This window comes from Lynx canadensis, chromosome A1, assembly GCF_007474595.2.
Source record: "Lynx canadensis isolate LIC74 chromosome A1, mLynCan4.pri.v2, whole genome shotgun sequence".
Lineage (NCBI taxonomy): Eukaryota > Metazoa > Chordata > Mammalia > Carnivora > Felidae > Lynx > Lynx canadensis.
Genome location: NC_044303.2, coordinates 196,953,535 through 196,971,111, shown reverse-complemented (window position 1 = coordinate 196,971,111; position 17,577 = coordinate 196,953,535). Strand labels below are relative to the sequence as shown.

The 17,577-nt window shown below is 50.4% G+C and overlaps 1 protein-coding gene across 4 annotated transcripts in view; it reads left to right on the top strand.

The window, feature by feature from the left end:
* The first annotated feature begins 15,954 nt into the window (after positions 1–15,954).
* Positions 15,955–17,577, top strand: part of TCOF1 (treacle ribosome biogenesis factor 1) — a 38,476-nt gene continuing 36,853 nt past the window's right edge. For 3 of the 4 annotated variants that reach the window (XM_030329361.1, XM_030329369.1, XM_030329354.1), the window contains exon 1: positions 16,006–16,158. In XM_030329361.1, the coding sequence (XP_030185221.1) occupies positions 16,051–16,158 (108 nt within the window). In that variant the 5' untranslated portion in view covers positions 16,006–16,050. Of the gene's footprint in view, positions 16,159–17,577 lie in introns of all 4 variants that reach the window. The other variant, XM_032594371.1, reaches the window with a different exon arrangement.

The window sequence follows — 17,577 nt, the reverse complement described above, 5'->3', positions numbered from 1 at the left end:
AAAGTCAAGTCCTTGGGTGACTGCCCCCTGCTGACATCCAGGCCTCCTCCCCTGCACCCCCCAGCCCTTCAACCCACTGTGTCTATGACTGCGTGCTCTCCCTTAGCTCCTGGCCTTGGCACATGCCATTCCATCTGCCTGGGGTTCCTTTTTCCTGCCCTCTTCCCATGTTTAATGGTCCCTTACATCTTGGCCTAAAAGAAACCAGTAAGCCTTGCCTCCCCATACCCACCTCAGAGTGTTTTCACGCTCTGCTGAATTTACTCCCTCATCTGAAGTTCTAGGAGGGGCAAGTGAGGCCTTTTTTTTTTTTTTTCATTGCATTTCTCTACCAGCCACGAGGATACCACAAGACATTGAACTAAATCAGAGAAAGGGCATATGAATTCTTTCTTCCCCTTCTCCACATCAGTCACCAAGTCCTGTTAATTCAAACTGGTTAAGAACAGGAGATCCAGGGGCGCCTGGGTGGCTCAGTCGGTTAAGCGTCAACTGCAGCTCAGGTCACGATCTCGCGGTCCGTGAGTTCGAGCCCCGCGTCGGGCTCTGGGCTGATGGCTCGGAGCCTGGAGCCTGCTTCCGATTCTGTGTCTCCCTCTTTCTCTGCCCCTCCCCTGTTCATGCTCTGTCTCTCTCTGTCTTAAAAATAAATAAACGTTAAAAAAAATAAAAAATAAAAATAAAAAAAGAAAGTAAATCCTAAGAATTCTCATCTCGAGAATTAAAAAAAAAAAAAAGAACAGGAGATCTGGTGGGGCCCCTGGGTGGCTCAGTCGGTTAAGCATCCTACTTTGGCTCAGGTCATGATCTCACGGTTTGTGAGTTTGAGCCCCACATTGGCCTCTGTGCTGACAGCTCAGAGCCTGGAGCCTGCTTCAGATTCCGTGTCTCCCTCTCTCTGCTCCTCCCCTGCTTGTCCTCTCTCTCAATAATAAATAAATAAACATTTTTAAAAAAAGAATATGAAATAAATCATGATAGTAAAACTTTACAAACTCTTAAAAAAAGAGCAGGAGATCCGGAAATGTCGGTTTGAATCACGGTTCCGCCGCTTACCGGCTGAGAGACCATGGTAAGTCACTTAACCTTACAAAACCTCAGTTTCTTCACCTGTAAAATGGAGCCAAGCATCGTGCCTGCCTTGTAATCTTGTTGTAAGAAGTCAATGAGCTAATGCTTATAAAATGCCTAACCGAGTGCTTGACATATTCAGTAAATGTTAGCTGCAAAAATAACTTAACTTTCAACATTTTGATTCAAAGCAGAATCTCCCACCCATCCCTGCCATCCCATCCACTACCACCCATGATAGTTATCGCTCCACTGCACACGCTTTGAGAAATGCCCGTCTAGACTAACCCCCCTGCTATAAACAGGCAAGGCATGGAAGGCCCGAAGGAACAGAGGAAAAACCCAGGAGCCTACGGGTTAGGCACTGTCACATGGCTGCACCTCTACTTATTGGCCAGGGCAGCTGAGCCTGTGGCCACCCGCTGGCCCTAGAACCTACAATGGCTGGCCTCCCACGGAAACACCAGGCACCAAAGGGTTAGCTGTCTTCACATTAGAGCAGCCCAGGCATGCTTTTTGGGTCCCGAAGCCCCTCGAGGGTGCTAAGGCATGTTTGTGCCAGGAGTTAAGGGATTTTGTTCCTTCTCTGCCTGATGGGGGTTGACAGGGGCCTGGAACGGTTTGGGGAGGAAGGAGATATTCGTTCAGGCCTTGGAGCTGGTGCTTTCTGCTTCCAGGAGGTCTGTCGGTTGTTCCTGGTCCCCTGGACTTCAAAGCCTTCTCAAATTGTCTTCAAAGAGTGAGTACTAATCTCTGCCCGGTGTAGGAGTTTTCAGTCCCCAAAGCACATTGACTTCCGTGAGCTCATTTGATCTCCCAGCTGCCCTCCCTGTGAGCAGAGGAAGATTCTCCCTAACCTGGCCTATGGTAAATTTGAGGCTCAGAAGAGGCAAATGCCTTGCCTAAGGCCACAGAGTGAGGATGTCGCCATGCTGAGGCTGGAACCCGGGTCTCCTGGCTTCCCACCCAGCACTATTGGGTTCCCTGGCTGTTGTTCAAGACGGGTAGCTAGCAGAATGTTCTTTGGCTGTTAGAGGCCCGGGCCCTTTAAGCAAATAGTTCTGAGCCCAAACAACATATGAAAAGAGGCTCAACCTCATTCGGGTTCAGAGAAATACAAATTAAGTCCATTATGAGATGCCATTTTACACCCACGAGATATTCAGAAAACCATCTGCTGTTATTTTTATAAAGTTGATCATTCACTTTCTCTACAATGTAGCAATTCCACTCCTAGACCTATATGTTTCCAGGTATGTATGCATGAGTGCTTACCATTTGGACCACACTGGTTATTAAAATTTTGAAATAATTTCAGGTCAGTTGGAAAATAGCTGCTGTCCCAAGTCTCTCCACCCAGCTCCTTCACTGTATGGCCCCCCACCCCCACCTGTGCCCCCATGAGCTGGCTGCCCCAGCCCCTCTCCTGGGGACCCTCCCAACATTCTCATGATCCGGGAACTATAAGGTTAACACCTGGCCTCTGGGAATACCCCCGGCTCCATAACATTCATTCTGATCACTCCATGCCCTTACCTTTCCGGCTGTTTGTTATTATTATACATACCCCAGAGAAACCCTGGTTCACATTCACCAAGAAAAATGCACAAGTTTATTCATAGCATTTATATTCTGAGTAGAAACAACACCAACTGCAATAACCACAATAACAAATCAACTATAAATAACCCAGTGTGCGTGGACGGAAGATGCCCGTCTGACCTACCTCCTTCTGTTGGGTCAGAGAAGCTGTCCGGGGGCTCAGAGATGAGCCTGTCTCCCAGCAGGGCCCAAGCCCCGTCAGATGTCATGCTGGATAGCAGCAGGTCCTAAGCCCTCCTTTCTGTGCCAGGAGTGACATTCCTTAGGGTTGTCTCTTATTTCCCAGCCAAGGAGGCAGGTACTAATCTTCGTCCCATTTTGCAGGGAAGGAAGCTGAAACGCCAAGAATTAAGGTGGTTTGCCCAAAGTCACACATTGTAGCGCTGATTGCAAAGCCCAGATTCTTCTTCAGCGCTGTGGGCTCACTGCCACAGACTGGGGGTTTCTGGGGTGCAAGACTTTCTCTGCTCAGGATCCCCAGCATCTAGCACAGAGCCTGGCATGTGAAAGATGCCCAGCCAACAGAGACCGATAACTGCAAGTCAATCAGCCTGTTGTGTCTGCCCTCAGCCTCTGCGCTGGCCTTACCCCTGCCTGGTCTCTGAAATCCAGGCCCAAAGGCCATTTCTGCCCTGAGTTCCCTTGCTTCCCAATCTCCTGATTTTGAACCTGGACTTGTTAGATGCATCTCTGAGGGGCCCCTCCAAATCTTTAAACACAAAGAATGTGACTCTGCTCACAAGCACCTACTACGTACGAGGGGCAGACTCAGCTTGGGAGAAACAGCTCTGACCACAAATCGTCCTTGCTTTCTGAAGCTCTCAGCCTACACTGGGTGACCCCAATCCTGTAAGCACATCGTCCAGAAGTGTGGGTGCTGAAGTGAAGCCCACGTGCTTAGCTCGGTGGCCCATCTACCAGTCGAAATGGTAAATCACATTGGCACGGCGGTGCTTGGTTGGGTGTTCTGTCCCCACATGCCTCCTGTCTGACCTTTTGCCTGAGAAAGAATTTGTTTTTGCTCCGGGAAGAGAGGTATGGCTGTGGAAAGTTCAATGTGCTCATTTATTTGTTTGGCTTCCTTAATTTAATCTCTTTAACAAATAAAAATAAAGATAGTGTGTTTGCCCAAATAGTGACAGGCCCCATCTGAGATGTTATTATTACTCTTCTAGAATTAAAACCACACCACTGCTGCTGATGGACCTCGGTGCCCGGGGCAGGGGGAAAGTGCCTGGTGGGGTAGGATCCCGAGCCCCCAGCCCAGCTCCGCCAGTAACTGATGTCGGAAAAATCATTTCGCTTCCCCAGGCCCGTTTCCCTCCTTTATGAAATGAAAGAGCTGAACACGCTTATAAAGACAGAATTTTCAGGGCGCCTGGGTGGCTCAGTTGGTTAAGTGTCCGACTTCGGCTCAGGTCGTGATTTCGTGGTTCATGAGTTGGAGCCCCGCATTGGGCTCTGTGCTGACAGCTTGGAGCCTGGATCCTGCTTCGGATTCTGTGTCTGCCTCTCTCTCTCTGTCCCTCCCCCACTCATGTTCTGTTTCTCTCTCTCACTCTATCTCACAAATAAACATTTTTAAAAAATCTTTAAAAATTGTTTTAAAAAAGACAGCATTTTCACATTCACTACCTCATTTTGCCATCATGATATCCATCAAGGAAGGCTTTTTGATCCCTAATTTATTGGAAAAATTAAAGCAGAAGACTCTAAAGAATCCAGGTGACTCAGCCAGTAAGAAACAGAGACAGAACTTCAGTCCAGGCTCCCAGCCCCTGCCTGGAATGCCCTTGTCTTCACCAAGGGCTTCTCATACTTGAGTAACGGACACATGCCTTAAAAATGTCCTGGCGCCTGGGTGGCGCAGTTGGTTAAGCGTCCGACTTCAGCCAGGTCACGATCTCGCGGTCCGTGAGTTCGAGCCCCGCGTCAGGCTCTGGGCTGATGGCTCGGAGCCTGGAGCCTGTTTCCGATTCTGTGTCTCCCTCTCTCTCTGCCCCTCCCCCGTTCATGCTCTGTCTCTCTCTGTCCCCAAAATAAATAAACTTTGAAAAAAAAAAAAATGTCCCACTGACCATGGGGCACCTGGGTGGCTCAACTGATTAAGTGTCCGGCTCTTGGTTTTGGCTCTGGTCGTGATCTATGGTTTGTGAGTTCGAGCCCCATACTGGGCTCTGCGCTGACAGTGTGGAGCCTGCTTGGGATTTCTCTCTCTCTCTCTCTCTCAAAATAAATAAATTAAAAAAATTTTTTTTTCTCACTGACCTTAAGAATATTTCCAGGGATCTGAGGGGTCTACAGGCACAAAATATAAGAGCCTGCTCAGTTTGACCTTTGTGAAAATCTTGGTTTATTCAGGAGGCCACAGAGTCATTGATTATCCCAGTGCCAATGTGATCATAAATACAAACACGAACACAGGTATAGTCACACAGCCGTGCCATCATCAGGCGGACATCCAGAGGATCCAAAAATATTGCCTTTAATTGTTTTAGATTGTCATCGAAATGAACATAAGAAAATTAAAGTCTTGAAGAACTTGTGGGTATGCCCACCCCCCAGTCTGAGATTCTGTCAGGCGGCCTCCACATTGCCTGAAAGCCCCTCCCAGTTCTAACATTCTTTAAGTTTCCCTGGTAACCATCTGCTGGTGGAAATGACAATGAAGCTGTTCAGCTGCCTGGTTCACTTGGTTCCCCCCTCATGATGGCTCTGTGCCAGGGTCAAGAAGGCCTGAATTTACCCACCTTCAGTGACATGCCAAAGGAAGAGGGAAGTTCCCAAGGTCAGGGGTGAGTCTCACAGAAGAGAGTCTAAAAAGCCTCAACCTGGACGAACGTTGTTCATTTATTCACCACCCCATCCACTAACCCATCCACTCTTCAAGTATTCGCTCCTGCCCGTTATAGTCCAGGTCCTAAATTTGGGAGAGAGAAGATAGGGTGGAAAAAAAATAAGCAAAGTTTACCAAATGTGTATAATGTGCTACTCTCGATGTTATTTAAACCCATATATGTATACACCCTCCAATAACATTGCTTGCTTCCTCCTGGGGAGCTGGGGAGAAGGGTGGGAAGCTGGGAGACTTTTCTCTGCATCCTTTCTGTACCTTTATAGTTTTACATCACGCGTGTGTGTGTCGCCTACTCCAGAAATAAGTTTCCATTGTAAACGCTCCCGACTGCCATCCCGGTGCTCTGGTCCCTTAAGCAGAGTAAGGTGATGGTGGAGGTGGTGGGGGGATTTGGGGTAAGTGGAGTGAATAACAGGCATCCTTTGACCTTATTGTCCATGGGCTCCGTGGTCTTGTCCAAATGGCTGCTCACCCCAGAGGGCTAAGCCCACCTCCCCCCTAGGCTTGATCCTGCCCCAAGAGGGTGCCATGCCTGGGATGAATTGCATGGAGGTGATGGGGGGTACCCCCCTGCTGTGGCCTCACGACACCCATTTGTGTGGGCTGACATGTGGTCATATATGAGTGAAAGCAACTGGACACGTATGCCCTTCTCGTCCCCCAGGTATTTTGCTTGGAGCCATCAGATGCTCTCCCAAGCCTGCTGCCGTGGGTAACTGGCTTGCAGCAGCCATGGTGTGCATCCTCCCACCTCTCCTGCAAGATCAGGAATGCGAATCCATAGCTGTCCCCACCTCCGGAGTCACCTAACACGGGCTCAGGACCCAGGGCCTGAATGGGTTTGGAGGGGTGCTAGGTCTGGCTCCCACATGTCCAGTGTTCCTCCAGGGACGTAGCCGCATTCTGATATGTAGTTAGATTTGAAGAGACTGTATCGATCCCTTTGGACCAGGGAATGTTGGGATATCCATGCTGGATGGGTCTCAGGTGACAGCATCTCTGGAGACTCTTCTCAGCAAGTCCTCCCTCCCCTTCTGTGGTTGCCTTCCTCCCTCCAGCCTCATAGCATCCCTGAAGCTTAAGACTGTCTTTATTCCTGTTTTACAAGAGAGGAAGCTGGAACCCAGAGGTAAAGTAACTTACTCCCAAGTTCACCTCACCTGAAGATCTCCCAGCAAGGGTTCAGCCCCAGCTGGCCCCCTTCAGGAGCCCATTCTCTTCCCACTCCAGCACAAGGCCTCCTATGGAGGGCGCCACGCCGGGGAAATGGCCTCTGCTTTCCACAGACTGCAGAAGCCCAGACCGCAGAGGGAGAGATTGACACTGTAATTATATTAAAATGTAAAAATCCTTGTTCATCAAAAGACTCCATAAATAAAGTGCGAAGACAGGCCACCGACTGGCAGAAGATAGTAGCAACAGGCCCAGGATTAGAGCTCCCACAAATCAGTAAGAACGACACAGACGGTACAATGGAAACACAGGCCGGAGATACAAAGGCAATTCACAAGAGAGGAAATGCAAGCGACCAGAGAAATGATGAAAACATTTCAGCCCCACTGATCAGAGACATACAAATTAAAAACACCAATGAGAGGCATTTGGCCCCCATCAGAGCGGCATAAATTCCAAAGTCTGACAATTGCTAGCATGAGTCTGGATGTGAAGCGACAGAAGCTGGCCACCCTTTCAGATGCGGTCAGGCGATGGCGAGTGAACTGGAAGGAGATCACGCGCCCGCGACCCCTCCCCAGGCACACGCGGGAGACATGTGCAAGGACGTTCTTGGCAGTGAGGCTTGTCTGATGGAAAACTGGAAATGGCTCAAATGCCCATCAACAGGAGAATAGACTAATACATCGTAGCACATACGTGCAATGAAATGGATTAGAACAGTGGCAATGTATGTACTGAGCTCTGCACATGACGTGGATAAATTTCAAACAAAATGTTGAAAGAAAACAAGCAAGTTGCAGAAGGCTATATGTACAATATTATATCACTTACAGAAACTTAAAAAATCTGCAAAGCAATACATTACATGTTTTATGGCTGTACACATATATAGCATAAACATAAAAATATGTATAAGAATAATTCACGCCAACCTCAGGGAACGGGGTGGTGACTGTCTCTGGGCAGGAGGGTGGGGAACAGGCTGAGACGCTCCTACTTACTTGGGCTGTCTTATTCCACAATCTAGGTCCTGGGAACATGGGAGCTATGTGTACTTTTCCCTATAGTTTTCATACGTTGAATGTTTAATTTTTTTCAGACAACGGCTCCAAGGTCAGTTGTCTCCCGGGTCACTGATCACTGTTAGCCACTGCTCCTAATTCTGTTCCTTGAGGATCCCGTGTGGTTGTGCAGGCTGGCAACTGCAGAGAGGAGGCTGAATCTCCCAGCCACCCCCTCTGTTACCACCCCCTCCGCCCCTCACCACCCCTCCAGTCTTTAAAGCAGATGGCTTTCACACAGCATGTTCTTTTCTGTGGAAAGTCCTTGAGAAGCCCAGACGCAAAGGAGGCTCAAAGAAATCCCACCACATTTGTCAGTGGCGTTCTCTCTGCTAACCACGGACTAGGCTCAACAAGGGATGCTCAGTGGGAAGTACTGAGCTGGGCGTCAGGACATCTGCTGTTGATTTGCTGGGTGACTCTGGGTGACTCTGGGTAAGGGATAAACCTCTCTCAGCCTCGGTGTCTCTACTCAGGTGCGCTGAGTGAAAGGTGTGCTCTAACGTGATGGTTCCAAACCTAGAAGCATTAGAATGACATCCCATTGTAGTGGCCCCGTAATCAGAACTGCCTGCGGTGGGGCCCTGGAACTGTGTTTCTGTTGAATTGCCAGGTGATTCCAATGCCCGGGCAAGTTTGGGAATCAGCCGGTCATTCCAGGTTGGGCACTCACATATGTGAGAAAACGCTGTCCACATCGCCTTATTTTCTCTCCCCATCCCCAGTGCCTTCCTGCATCCTTGTTAATCATCACCCTGAATAGTTGATGCCAAGCAGGGTGCTGGGTGAGAATGAGGGAGCAGATGAGCTTCCAGAATGCGGCCCCTCTCAGCCTCCCACTCCTTAGTAACCGCAGGGAAGCTGAGAAAGAAGGCGGGGAGGAGGGGCAGGCACTCGCACCCCTCCGCAGGTGGAGGAGGGTCCGGTGGGGGGGGGGGGACAGGACCCATCTGCTGAATTCCTGCCCCTCCACTCCAAGGCCTGGTGCCCCAGCCCCTGGAGGCAGTGCCTTCCTCCCTGCCCCCACCATTGGCAAGGGCAGGAATCACCCCAAATCACAGAATTCTGGAACGTCAGAGGCAGACCAATCTTTTTCAGATCAAAACCATTCACTGCCGTCTTACCACCTGTACTATTATTTAATTGCTACTTTCTTTTACATTGACTCACTGTTTTTTTTTTACCTGAATGCCTACTTTAGCCCCATTCTAAGCAATAATATCTGTGAAATAACAGGTTTGATGTGCTAGTTATTTTTTGTCTAATACACATTAAAATAAATACATAATGATTTCCATTTTAAAACGTCCATCTATTTATCTCCCGAAGTCACTTTGTGCGTCACCGCACTTTCAGAAACCCGGAGCTGGTCCAGCCCTCTCGATTTACAGAGATGCAAACTGAGGCATGAGGAGAGGGGCAGCTTGCCAACGGTCACGCCAGTGGGGTGAACCTCATATTCCCACAGGCGTCTACACTGGAGATGAAGCGTGGACACCAAAGGGCTTGTGGTGGGCCTCAGTTACCCTAGTGACCTTGACCTTTAGGGAGACCTTTCTTTGGTTGTACACTGCCCTCTCCTGGTGGGTCCTTCTGCAATGTGGCTCCTCCTGGACCACGCAGCCAAGCGAGGCCCCCTCCTTGCAAGGCAGAGTTGACTGTGCTGAGGTGACATGCTGAGGCAGTCAGGGAAGGCACCGTTAAAGAGGTGGTGTTTGCACTTGGCTTTGAAGAATGACCAGACAGGGATGAGCTTGAACGCCTATCAGGCAGCTGTGATTTATTCTCCTGGTCAGCGGTTCACCCAGAGGAGGTTTGATAAGCAGGGGAGAGATGCGATGCCGAATGCAGTGTGGAGAATGGACAGGGGAGGGGGGAGCGGGGCAGATACAGCTGGAGGCAAGGGACGTGTGGCAGCGGTCCAGGGAAGTGGGGTAGGGCCTGCCTCGGCCTCTAACCCACTGGGACCTCACCAGGTTAATTCCTGCCTCTGGGCCTGTTTCCTTACCCGTGAGAGGAGAAAGCCAAGCTCCATGTTCTCCAAAGACTCTCTTCCAGCTCTGAGAAATAAAACCACGTAAATCAGAAATTATGCCGATGAGGTTGCGAATGGCTCCACCCTTTTGGCAGTTAATCCGGCTTTAGCTATTAAAATAAACCAGAGCATCCCCTCTGCCCTACTTTCATTCCATTCTACAAAAATTAAAGCTCCAGTCTGTAAGGACGTATTTACCAGGGTGTTAGAGCGGTGCTGTCGTATTAGCCAGAAAATGGGAAGTGAATAACCTAGGCCATGCATGCTATCTCCCCCCTCTGTCCGTCAGGAGTCCCCCGACCCTGTAGCCGCTGTCCATCCAAGCCCTGCCCCGCACTCACCAGCTTCACGGCCTGGGCCTTAACTCGCTGAGCCTCACTTTCCTCCTGTGTAAACAGGGCAGGGAACCGGTTACCTGCTCCATAGGGTGCCCTGAGGGCTAAGCCAGGAAGTGCTCCCCACAGCACAGAGCCGGCTCATGGTTCAGGAGCTGCCACTCTTACTCAAAAGGCTGTGGCAGACCCCAGCGTCTGGAGAAATGGCTCTGATATATCACTAAGGGAAAAGCGCGAGTTGCAGCGAGAAAGAGAAGAGTGATGAAAACGCGCAAACGGGAAGGGAGGATTAAAACCCTATGCAGGGTGTCTGTCTGCGTTGGTCTGAGGGAAGGGAGGAGGTGAAGGGACTTGACCCCAGGCCCCTGAGGTTACCAGCCCATTAGGGGAGGTTCTGGAGGGGCAGGGCAAGTGGGCTGGGAGTGGATGAGATGGAGGGAAGGACTAACTTGGTCTTTATACATCCCTGAATTGTTTGACTTATGATCTCAGTAATCACTTTTAAACCTTTTGTAAACCGTTAAAATCTCCGATGAGGCTGAAGAAAAAAGAAAGCAAGAAATTGTCATCCAGGGAGAGGGAAGGAGACTATGGGAAACCTCCCGGCCCAAGTGATTTGGCCCAAAGCTAACCCATTGTTATGGTGAATGAAGGCGCCATCTTTGGGCCCAGGGGGCAAAGGCAGTCTTCCCAGATGGGCTCCTCTCTTGAGAGTTCCAATGCCAGAAGGGCCTTTGTCTAACCTCTTCAACCAAAACAATTGTTGAGGATCAGAGAGGGCAAGAGACTGGCCCAAGTTCACACAGCAGAGCCTGGCCAAAAAGGCAGTTTCCTGACTCCTGGCTCAGTAGCACCACCCTACATGATGCTACCTTCCAACTCTGTGCGGGAGCCATCCTGCTGGGAAAAGAAGAATATCATGTCCCACCTGCTTAACTTCTTTCCGCTCCGCTGACAGTCCTTCCTTCACTCATTTCCTGAGTGCCCTCGCTGTGCCCTGCTTGAGAATTCAAGGTGACTAAGGCATGCTGCTTACCCCCCCCCCCCCCCCCCCCCCCCCCCCCCCCGAGAGGCACTCATCCTCGAGTGGTCTGGAAGCTTCTGGTTTCTACCACTAACAAAGACATCTTTTTCTAACTGGTAAAAAAAAAATGCTCTGAGGCTAATTTTTTTTTTTTTAATGTACTGTTTTGTTTGCTGCTGTCTTAATTGTTGCCATGTTATATTTTATCAGTTTAATGTTTTAATTTTGTGCTTGGGCGCTGAGGCAATTCAGTGAAGGGTATCATTCAGAAAATCAAGAAAATAAAAAAAAAAAAAATTGTCCACAGAAGAGGAAGCCTCCCAAGAGCTGAGGACAAAGCATAAGTGCCTGAAATGAATTTTATTAGGAACAAAACAAAATCAAACAACCTGTTGCCAGACAGAAGGTATTAGACCATCCTGGTTTTGGTTTTGTTTTTAATTTAATATCAGTTCTTCATTTTTCCCGACGTCAGCCCAAGAGTCATCATCCCGTTCCCTTTACATTGCCTTCTAGAAGCTTCCCCATTTCTGCTTCCAGGCCTGTACTCACAGTGTGTGTCCTGCCTGATCTGCCCTCTTTCGTCTTCAGGAGATAGGCTATATGCTCTAACCACCCTTGCGTTTGCCAATATTGTTGACAGGTGTTGGGATAACACAGCCAGCAAGACAACCCCAAATCTGCCTTCAGGGAATTTATATCCTACAAAGGTGTTCATTCTCAACGGGGGTGATGATACCACAAGGGAGTGAAAATTAGTTCTTGGAGCGGTGAAAAACATCTTTGGTTTTTCCCAAAGATTTGTATGTTCATCAGCCTGTTGACTAGCTCAGTTGGTGGCCCATTCAGCCACCCCGTCAGGCACCCGGGCATTGCCATCAGTTTGAGTCGTCAACCATCTCCCAGCTCAGGCTGCTGGTTATCAGCCTCAGGGTCGCCCAGTCCACAAAGGCTTCCCCTCTCTCCCTGCAAACTGACTCCGTCTGTCTCCACTTCCCTCCCTGCCCAGAGCCCAGAGGTTGGGCACCTCTCTTGCCAACACTTTAGACCTCTGTGCCCCTTTCCCCCACCCATCTGGCAAAACCCGAGGCCTCCGGATAAACCCCACTAAGTACTTTCCCCCGGCCTGCACCTGGGTGGGAGAGCTACGAAGGGGGATGTCACTCAGTGGGATGGGACAGGACACACATAAATTAACGATCGCCAGCCTCAACTGGGTTGTCAACACTGGGGATTTTGTGGGCAAGTTTGCTTCTCAACTCAGAATGCTCATTCTCCTCCTTCCTCCAGACTCTTCACCACCTCTTCCTCGCTCTCAGCAGAAGACCTTGCCTCCCACTTTGCAGAAAAAATAGAAGCTCAAGATGAAATCTCCCTTAACATCCCACTACAAACCTACATCTACATCTGCACCCGTCCTCTCTTTGTTCCTTCTTTTGGTTTTAGAGAAGTCATCCCTCCCCCTCTCTGAGACCAACCCCTCCACCCACGTGCCTGATCCCTCGCACATGCCCGTGAACATCACTCACTGATTTTCTCCCCTATTCCCTACACCCCTAATTAAACTCTCTCCCCTTGATCTGCCTTTAAACAAACCCAGCTCTCTTGCGCCTTAGAACACACCTCCCCCAACACGCACACACTGACCCTGTCACACTGTCTCTCTCGTCCGCTTCACTCAGAAACTTTTCAAAAGACCCACAACCTCCCTCATCCCTCCTTCAGTCATCAGACCACTGCCACCTGACTTTCCCCATCACACCACAGAAGTGGAACTCCCGAAAGCCATCAACAATCGCCATACCTGTCATTAACCCAACGCTCCTGGCTCTCTCCTCACCCCATCTGACTTCTTAGAGCATTCCCCATGGGCTCGCCCCACTTTCCTGAAGCTCTGTCCTTGCCTTCCTTCCCTACACCCACGGTCCTGGGTTTTCTCCTGTCTGTTCACTCCTTCTCAGTCTTTGCAGACACAACCTCCTTTGTGCAGCCCTAACCTGTGGGTTCGCCTCTGAGCTCCATCCCCGGTCCCCCTTCTCTCCTCTGCCCCTGTTCTGCTCCCTGGGCAATCGGCCCTCATCCACAGCCACGATGAGCATCTCTCTACTGACAGTTCCCCGTCTTCACGGGAGTCCAAACCCAGGCTTCCAAGTGCCTACTCAACACCTGGACTCGACGTCTCAAACGCATTGCAAGCTCCACGTGGCTGAAGTGGAACTTGTGCTTTTCATGTCCCCCTCACCACCCTCCCCTCCCCGCTCTGCCCCCACCCCAGTCCTCTCCCAGCAGTCTCTCTTTCGCAGGGAAAGTAGCTGCCTGCCAGGCTGCACAGAAACCTCAGAGTCCATCCTGACACTCTCTCTCCATTCCAACACAGCTCGATGACAATTTTACTTCCTGATGACTCTGGAATCTTCCACCACACTCCACCTTCACTGCCACCGGCATCGCCCCATTATATTCTCTCTGGACGCCTGCCTGCGCTCCTACCCCTCACTTGGCTTCCAGCATGTACACATACACACCCTACTGCACCCTCCACTGAGAATTCACACAGGTCACATTAAAATGAAAAATCATCCTGTCCTTCTTGGACCTACACTGTCAAGGCTTCCTATCATACTTAAGATGAAAAGAAAGATCCTTAATGTGGAACCTGCCTCTGCCCACCTCCCATATTCCCCAATCCCCCTGTTCCTCTACACCCTGCTACCAAGGGCCGTTCTCGCCTCTTCTCTAAGCTGCACCTTCTGCCTCAGGCCCTTTGCACTGGTTCTTCCCTCTTCCTAGGAGTCTTCCCCTCCCATCCTCACCTATACATAGTTCATATTTCCTCACAAATAGCACTTCCTCAGGGAGTCCTTCCCTAACCCCTCCTTCCTGTTAAATGCTCTCACGACAATGGTTAACATACATAGAAGCACAGCACTATTGTTCGGAGCCCTTCTGAGCATTTCTGTTTAGAAGGCAGTTACTCCTCGTGACAACCCTATGATGTAGAAAGTATAATTATCTCTATTTTACAGATGAAGAAGCTGAGGCACAGAGAAGTTATGTAACTTATCCAAGGTTCCCTAGTGAACAAGAAGCAAAGCCAGAATCTGAACCCTAGCCCTGTGACTCCTGCCCTGTGTTTACTGTTCTGTAAGAAAACTCTATCCTTTTCCTATCTGCATGTCCTCGCTGTTTGTAACAATGCGTCTGTATGACTGTTTGTTTAGCGTGTCTCCAGCGTGTCTCCCGCTTTAGACTCTAAGCTCTGTTGGGGCGAAGATTACTTCATCCCCCAGAGTAGGTGCTCAATAAATATTTTTTGGTAAATGGCTGAATGCAGACTCGTCTCCTCCCCCTTTCTCACTCACTGCATTCAGTCACCTAGCCCTGGCCCTGGTTCTTCCCAGAGCAGCAGTAACCCTAGGAGGTTCAGTTATGTGTTTATGTGCATCCTAAAACTGGGAGGAAAATGTTACGTCTGTACACATTCAAAATTTTCTACAGCAGGGTGCCTGGGTGGCTCAGTCCGTTGAGCATCAGACTTGATTTCGGCTCAGGTCATGATCCCTGGGTCGTGGATCGAGCCCTGCATCGGGCTCTGTGCTGAGTATGGAGTCTATTTAGGATTCTCTCTCTCTCCTTCTGCCCCTCTGAAAAAAAAAAAAAAGGGGGGGGGAAATATTTTTAATTCTCTACAGCAAAGTCTAGGTGGTTCATGTTGTCTCCAGTTTCTCAATGGGTTCATGAAGTTAAAAAGAACTGATGCAAATATTCCCCAGCCTACTTCATCCTCTCCCTGCCAACCTCTCCTCAACAAGTACAACAACCTTACATCTAGTTTTTGCTCTCCACGCATCCATCTCTGCATTTTGATGATAACAATCTTTTAAAAACACAAACCCAGGTCACCCTCCTACATAAAACCGGAGATTCTCTATCACCCTTGGAACAAAGTGCAGGCTCTGCTGGGCAGGAGAGGGTGCTGTAGGGCCTATTTCTCCCCCCATCCTCCTGTGTCCTTACTCTTCCCTCTTTCCCACAGCTACAGCCCACCAGCACAGACTGGGTTCTATGTTTGGGCTTCCCAGCCTATACCGGGTGGTTTCTCCTGTCTGTATACAGGCACTGCCCTCTACCTGGAATGCCAGTCCTGTCTTCCGCAGAATCAGAAATTCCTATTGCATCTTTAAGCCTCAAGCTAGATATCTCTTTGGGGTTAGGTGCCCCTCCTCCCTGCGTCCGTCCATAGGCTGTGCCTATCCCTGACAATGCGCTCAAGGCATTGAACCATAGTTGCTTGGTTACCGACTCTCCTCCTTTTGAGCTTTGAGGGCAGCCACCATTTCTTAGTCATCTTTTTATCCCTCCATTCTAGGTGAACACTAGCCTAAGGTATGGTGCTCAAAAACGGTTTATGCAGTGAATGAATAATTATAAGTAGTCATGGGTCCTAAAAAAAAAATCTGTGAAATGAATAAGAGTGGGTAACTAGAAGTTCGGGACCAGAGAGAGATGCAGATTTAAGATGTTCAGAGATGGGTAAGACCCTATCGCACCCGTCAGAGCTAACATGGAAGACAAATGCCTGCAGTGAACGAGTCTGGACAAGGTAAGGGGGAATCATTCATCTCAAGGCTGGGAGGAGGGTCTAGGTCTCAACACGCCCTCCTCCCGCCAATGGGAGGCCTCGTAACCCTCCATGCCTCCGCCCCTTTCACCCGCTTGGGGCGGGGCCGGCCACTCCAGGAGATAAGACTACACTTCCCGGCGCGCCTCGCGGCCAGGGCGAACGAGGAGCCGGAAGTGGGCCGCGCGAGGTCTAAGGGCACGAGGGAAGTGGCGGGCGGGGACTCAGGGGGGCGTGCAGGTGAGCCGACTGGCAGGGGTTTGCCGGCATGGCTGAGGCCAGGAAGAGGCGAGAGCTTCTTCCCCTGATCTACCAGCATCTGCTACAGGCGGGCTACGTGCGCGCGGCGCGGGAAGTGAAGGAGCAGAGTGGCCAGGTGAGCGTGCGCGGGCCGTGTGCGAGGGCCGCGTGCTAGATCTGGAGAGGTGCTGCCTGCGCCCCCTCCCGTGGCGGCCTGGCGTGCGCCCAGAGCCGGACTCTGCGGTGGCCCGGGAAGCGACCAGGGGTACCGAAGGAGCCGCAGCCTCTGCACACTTCGGCTCCCTGTCGCTCTGGGCCTCAGTTTCCCGAGCTGTGCAGTGGGCGGGCCGGGATGGGAGATCCGACGCGGAGGGCTTTGTAATTCCCGCGCCCCTTACCTCCACCCCTTCCTGGTAGCGGCGGTTTAAAGTTTCCGAAGTCTCTGGCCACGTGGCTCCGCGGGCCGAGAAGGTTGCTGAGAGCCTGAGGCGTGGATTGCGACCAGCTCCCAGGGGAGGGTGAGGAGGCGAAAGAGGGAACCGAGGCGAAGGGACTCGTGGCCCCTTAGTTGAGCTGAAGCTCGGGACGTTATCCCTCCCGTATGGAGTCGGGCAGCTTTGGGATTCGAGCTTGTGGTGGAGTCATTGCACACTTCATTCATTCTTTTCAGCAACTCCTGAACTAGCGCTCAGGGTGCTGATGATAGAGTGTTGAGCACAGTCCCCCGGCCCTACTAGAGTTTACGGTCTAAATCCAGTAGGGGAGGTAGACATAAAGAATCGCAAAAGTAACTGTACACTTAACACATTAAGTGCCAAGAATGAGAGGCGTAGGGCGATAAGACAGGGATGGCAAGTTAGTTGCCTGGGTCAGGGACACCCAGGACAGCTTTCCTGAGGAAATGGATGTTGATTTGAGACCTGAGAGAAGAGAGGTGGATATTCAGGCAGAGGGGCACATGCCCTGTGGTGGGAGGGAACTCGTTGCATTTGTACTGGCCTCTGGAAATTCCATCGTGGCTGAAGGGTGGAGTACAGGGTGATGGGGAGAGTGGGGGGCTGGCTGGAGCCCCACGGTAGTCTGGTCTTCATCTGAAGAGCAGTGGTAAGCCACTTGAGAGTTTTAAATCGGTAAGGTGGATATTGACCTGATTAGTCAGCCCTCTGGCTGTGGTGTAGGCTCTGGTCCTGATGCTTGCTCCCAGGATCTGCATAGTCTAAAGGGTGATGGGCCCTAAGACATGATCCAAGCTTTTCCCAACCCTCTCCGGACCTTGACTGCCTTGGGCAAGAAACATTACCCGTCTTCATTGGGGCATTTGCCGAGGCAAAAGTATCCTGTCCTCATGGAGCTTACATCACAGCAGGGGCAGACAGATGACAAATCTTTAAAAACAAAAACAAAAAAAAACTAAAGATACCGTGTGTCAGGTGATCATATGAGCCATAAAAATAAGGCAGGCAAGGAGGATAAGGAATGTCAGGGTTCAGTTATAAATAGGGTGATCAGGAAGCCCCACTGAGAAGGTGACATTTGGGCAGAGACCTGAAGGAAG